Source organism: Atta colombica, unplaced genomic scaffold (assembly GCF_001594045.1).
Source record: "Atta colombica isolate Treedump-2 unplaced genomic scaffold, Acol1.0 scaffold163, whole genome shotgun sequence".
Lineage (NCBI taxonomy): Eukaryota > Metazoa > Arthropoda > Insecta > Hymenoptera > Formicidae > Atta > Atta colombica.
In genome coordinates this window covers 13,573-19,703 of record NW_017259254.1, presented here as the reverse complement: position 1 = coordinate 19,703, position 6,131 = coordinate 13,573, and the positions used below count along the sequence as shown (strand labels likewise).

Sequence of the window (6,131 nt, the reverse complement as noted above, 5' to 3'; positions counted from 1 at the left end):
TTAAGCATATGAATATACATGACAATATTTAACGAATGTGAGCAAAGTTGGATTATTTTTTTATTGTAACACATAGAAAAATCATTTTATTACTCAATTTTCTTTTAAGAAACGAGCGTTTATCCTTAATAAAAAATATTTTTTTGATAATCTTAAAATATATTTATTTCTTTTATGCTTAAAATATATTTATAAATTTTAGACTAACTCATTTGATATTTTCAAAACATAAATTAATTTTCTTTTAAAGAATATTGTATAAAATTGATCGAAGAAGCAACTTTATACATATAATAAGCAAATCGATTTACTTTAATAATTTTGATTGAAGTATTAAATTATAATTAAATTTAATAGGATTCAGAACATATCTTAAATCAATTTGTCGTTTGTAATGAATTCGTAGATTTGCAATTATATTTATAAGCTTTCGAAATGTTTGAAACAAATTATTATTTGTTAATATAATAATTATTATTTGTATATGATATGTATTTTTTTATGTGTATAACTGTCAAATGTGCGCATTGGCTGACATTATAAATTAACGTCATTTCGTTCGAAAAAATTAATTTCGTTCGATTAAATTGTCTTTATAACGAATATTACTTAACATCAATATTATAATTATATATATAATAATATAATTCGTGGAAATAGAGTTTATATACCTGACAAGATAATGTTACATTGGCTAATATTGACATGTACTGACTATGTTGTCTTGGAACTGACTTTAGAATGTATTCAGAAGCGATTGAGTAAATTGTCAAGCGTTAGCAAATTCCGATCATCATCGTATAAAAGCGGTCAGCTTTAAAAGAAGGATTTGATCATTTGGTAATCAGAACGATTGTTGGCGTGATACGATACACGAGTTGTGTTATTTAATTACAAAAATGTTCGCGATTTTCGCACTTCTGTTTTCGATAGTCCTCGCGTCTGGTAAGCAGTTTTATTCTTAATAATTTAGCATATAAAAAACTATCACAATGAGAGAAAAGTGTTTGATATTTATATGATATAATTGCATAGTAGATTATTTATGGTTAGTAACTCTATTTTTATAATTATTACTGTTATAATGTTAATAATAATAACTTACACAAATATTAAATATTTTTTTATATATAAAACCATAAATGTAATTATTACTAACATATTATACCAATAATAAATAATAATGTAATAAGAAAAAAGGTTCCTAATTATAAGTATCTTATTATCTAATTATAATCAAATACCAAATATGTTTTCTTCTCAAGATATTTATAATGATTAAATTTTTCAAGTGTTTAACTTCATTAAACTTACTTAACGCTTAGTATAATTGATTTTAGACAAGAACTTGAACAGAATGGATTTGAAATGTGCGGGATTTGCTATTCATAATGTATCTCTTTCTGCATATTATCCTGTATTCGAGACGGACGATAAACGTAATTATCTAGATGATCAAGGAAATGGATTGAAGACTCTTCAGGTTCGTGACAGACGCAATGTGGCAACGACTTACATACCATTTTCTCTAATATATACGAATTCATTTTAGGATTATCTTGATGGTCGTGCTCATTACGTTTCTGTCGCTGGTAATTTAAAATCTGGCATCCCATATGGAACGAAGATATGCATAGAAGAATTGAATGAGCAATTCGGGAAACAAATTCCCATGCAGGTGTATAATTATAATATTATATATTATGTTTGCTATATTATAAAACATGAGACTCGGCAATATTGATCTTCATAACACATATTGAAAATATAGAAAGAATAAAATAATTTATTTTATTTTAGATAAGGGATCAGAGTGATTACGAAAGCAATAAACTAATCGATTTCTCGAGATTGGAAATTTGCGTCAGGACTGAGGAGGATACTTATGATAAATACCTCAACGATTTTGTTACTATCTATATATAATAATTACATGGAAATTATGTACTTGATTATTTATTGCTAATAATACTTTTAAATTAATATTTTATAATAATTATAATAATTATGTTATATATTATACATGAAATTGAATTAAATCATTTATTCTTATATACGATTATATTAAAATAACGATTTATTTTTACAAATATTTACATATTAGTTAATCTGATAAAGCGATATAAATTGATATGAAATTACGATAAATTTTGACATTTAGAATCAAAAGCATTGTGAATTTCGTAAATATTCATTAATTGTTGATCGATTACGCAATCATGATTTATGTATCGTTCTGATCGCGACCAATAAAAAATTTTTGTTACGTGTCGTATTAAAAACAATATACATTATTATTTATTAATTTTCTGACCAATGAGGCCATGACTTTATCATTGTGTAAAGACTATTTCCGGGACATTCGGTTGGCCAGGTTTGTCGATGTCCAAGAAGCTTGTAATTATTCTTTATTTCGTTATTTTCTACTCCATAAGCAATCAAATTGGCCACTGTTTGTACTGCCGCTGCATTTGGTGTTCGGTCTAATAAGAAAAATTAGAGAAATACTTGTTATCTATATGTAATATTAATTACAAAGCCATCTTATTTCTGGTTGCTTACTTCTGTAATCTCCGATGATACAAATTCCAATACTCTTACTATTGAAAGGTATAGAATGAGCGCCTTTTTTGCCCCATCCGCGACCCTCATACGCGTTTCCGTCTTCACCGACTAGGAAATTATAGCCAATATCACTCCAACCTTTTTTGTTCATGTGTTCATTCTTGAAACAAAATTTGATAATTTAATCGTTGTGATATGCAATTACCATTATTTATTATTTATTAATATTTATATATTTATTATTTATTAAAACGCAAAATAAAAAAGAATCAACTTTGTTCTATTAAAATAGAACAATAGATATGTAAAATATTTATGTAAAATATTATTTGAGTTGTACCTATATGATTGTTTGCGTATGATGAGTCACACAAATACAAAAGATTTTCCGTTCAGAAAAAGATTTGTTTTTTGATATATTAATTACCTGGAATTGTCTCACTTTCAATTGACATGTAGCTTGAGTTTCGCAACCGGAGCCAACCGAATGATGAATGATCACATAAGGTGCTGGTTTTAATTTAAGATTAGAAGCTTGCGATTTCGGTTCTCTAGCGCCCCATTGTGTTCTAGAAATGATATTTGGACTATCTGAAAAATCAATTAAAATTAAAAATGAATGATTATGCTTTATATAAGCATAAGCATTAGCAATGACTTATAATAAATTTTAATTAATTTAAATGATTAAAATGTAGTCTAAAATCCACTTTAATTGAATTTAAAAAGCTATTATTTTAATAAATTAAATGTAAAACTATATTTTATATCATTGTTTTTTTTTAAAGAACGAACGCGAAGATTTATGAGCCTGCATGCTTCTTATATGTTCTTATATCTTCTAAATTTTATGTGAACGGAATACTTTATCGCTTAGCGGATAATATTATTTTTGAATTAGATGCTTATATGAATATACGAATATTAAATGAATGCTATTATAAGATAATTACATGCCTCTGATTTTTACTGGTTTTCACGGAAAAAAATGTAAGAAAATATAAAAAAATATTTATATACCATGAAGAATAAAAAATATTTCTCACAAATTGAAATTAATATTATATTCTGTTTGAAGAAAAAATTATTCGAAATGCAAATAACACATTATTGTATTGACGTAATAGCAATTATCAATCTTGACATACGGGATATTTCTATAATAATTTATCACGTCAACAAATATTTTGCTTTATGTACAAATATATTTAACTACTATACTTATCGCGCAAATACATTATTAATCAATCGATAACAATTAGTGTTTTTCCATGAATCATAAGTATAATGAAAGTTTCAATTTATCAAGAAAATACGAAGAGATCTGGATAAGAAACTGATTTTTATTGAAAATTAACTCTTAGTTTTACAATTTTATATCTTATTGCTTACTTGCAATTACTATTACAAATTAATTTCTAATTAATTATCTTTGAAACTAATTACAAGGATAAGAATTTTATTATGCTTCCGCAAAATATTCTTTTAACAACTTTTAACACGCACTATAAGAAATATCTTTAAAAATTTTGATGCTCATGGAAGCACAAAGCGAAATTCACAGTTTAAACTCGCGGTATAAATAATATATTAATTGATTTACTGGCAGCAGTCTCCTGGACGATCAGTATTACATAAACTGTCACGAAAATTGATGCCGTCGGAATGTACATTTTGACTTGCAAAACGATACTAATGTCATATGCAACTTGATATACAATGAGTGCGTTCAGAGAGACACTGTATGCGCTATTTAACGCTACAAGCTGTTGGCGGAAGATAGCGTTATAACAATTATGAGGTCACCAATAGTAGCGTTTTACGTAATCTGCGCGCTATCAATGCTATTCCTTTCGAAGGGGGTTACCAGCCGTCCTCTTTTCCCCATCACACGATGTTCTTTTTTTTAAAGCATTCGGGGATGTCCGGAAGATTTTTTTCCAAAGGCATCCGGGATAATTATGAGCGCGTCCAGAGTTTTAGAAAATCTTTTAAATTTTTTCTTTGACTTCTCTGCGTTATTTTGTATTAGTTTTGATTTACAATAGATGTAGTAATTCTTAAGCTGTGAAAAATTGACCAATCATAGTTGAATGTGAGAAAAATAATCGACTGTATAATTGGTCAATTTCTTACATTTAGTACAATTGGTACTACTAATGAACAATTAGATGTGAAATAATTATTCGCGTTTACTGTTCTAATGTTCTGATCAATTTTAATACACGTACTTTTATAGCGTCCGGGGTTTCAAGTGAAATGTCTAGGGTTTTTGGCCTGTAAGTTTTAATTTTGAAAATTTTGTATGGGCAGCGTTAGTGTTTGCAGCATTTATTTCATATAAGGATCAAACATCCTTTTAAAAACCGAATTTATATCCAAATTCAATTAAAGCACTGAAAAAAAAACAGGAAACAGAATTTAGAAAAAGAAGGCGGCCATGTCAAAGAAAAGAAGTTAGAGATAATTCCAAGTAGATGAAAAAGATTTAGTCGATTCTAAGATGTACTTTTCTAACATAAAATACTATTTTTAATTTTTTTTAATTGTAAATATTTAATTATTATAAAGTTTATAAATCCTTAATTAATTCTTTGATCTGTTTCTGTATCATCAATCTATATTTGAACATATTTTTTTTAATAATAAAGATTTATTCAAAATATTTCGTAAATATACGTAAATATACATAAATATGCATAAATTTACATAAATTACGATATATTCTCTCACATCTCCGATAAATAATATTTTTTCTACTTCTTTATGATTCAACCACTAATATTTTATCATTATTAATGATTTTATTATTTGCGATACAGTTTGCTACAATAAGAATAAATTATTTTAGCACGTAACAGTTTAAATTCTAAAAATAATGCACATAAATAAATTATTTCTATTATAAGGAAAATATGATTTAAACGATGTAATACATAAAATAATTTTTCTTTCATAATTCTTGAAAAAAATTTGATATTGTATAATTTATTTTATAAATATATATCCTATTCTTTTATAAAATGTTATTATGCTCCTTTTTAACCTAACTCGACGAATGCTACCAACACTACATTTGTTGTTCATGGAATTTATTAACTACCGAGCTATTGGCTCTGTGAACAGCATTGATAGCGTCTCTCTCTCTCCGAAGACACTCAATATATAAGCACTTTTAATTCAAGATATTGTACATGATCTTTGACCACATGGCCTATAACAGATGTGTACGTATGTCTATATACATACATACATACACATTTGAAGTAATCTCCAAACGGGATTTTCCTGTTAATCTAATGACTTGAGAAAGGGGGGGGGGGGGGGAAGACTAACTGGAATTTTAGCATTTGATAATAATGCTTAAATCATTTAATTGTAATGTTGATTTATTTATAAATATATATTCATATATCTTACGACAAAATTTGTATAATTTATAGAATGTTATCATTAAAATAATTTATTAAATAATCAGATAACTTTTTTATTAACAAATCTCGTAAGTTGCAGAAAAAAGACTTAATTATTTAGTATAATTATATAAGTTTAATATATGTGTATAA

General features: G+C 26.4%; 2 protein-coding genes across 2 annotated transcripts; one reads left to right on the top strand and one right to left on the bottom strand.

Annotated features, from left to right (window-relative positions):
• Nucleotides 1–899: 899 nt before the first annotated feature.
• LOC108685987 lies at nt 900–1,926 on the top strand. The gene is made up of 4 exons (XM_018191010.1): nt 900–945; nt 1,341–1,483; nt 1,553–1,678; nt 1,801–1,926. The coding sequence occupies exons 1-4, from the start codon at nt 900–902 to the stop codon at nt 1,924–1,926; spliced, it is 441 nt and encodes a 146-aa protein (XP_018046499.1).
• A 128-nt stretch (nt 1,927–2,054) lies between these two features.
• Nucleotides 2,055–4,324, bottom strand: LOC108685988 (peptidoglycan-recognition protein SC2-like). The gene is made up of 4 exons (XM_018191011.1): nt 4,169–4,324; nt 2,993–3,156; nt 2,563–2,725; nt 2,055–2,483 (listed from the first exon to the last, which is right to left on the bottom strand). Exons 1-4 carry the CDS (start codon nt 4,236–4,238, stop codon nt 2,302–2,304), a joined length of 579 nt encoding a protein of 192 aa, XP_018046500.1. The 5' UTR covers nt 4,239–4,324; the 3' UTR covers nt 2,055–2,301.
• Between the last annotated feature and the right edge of the window lie 1,807 nt (nt 4,325–6,131).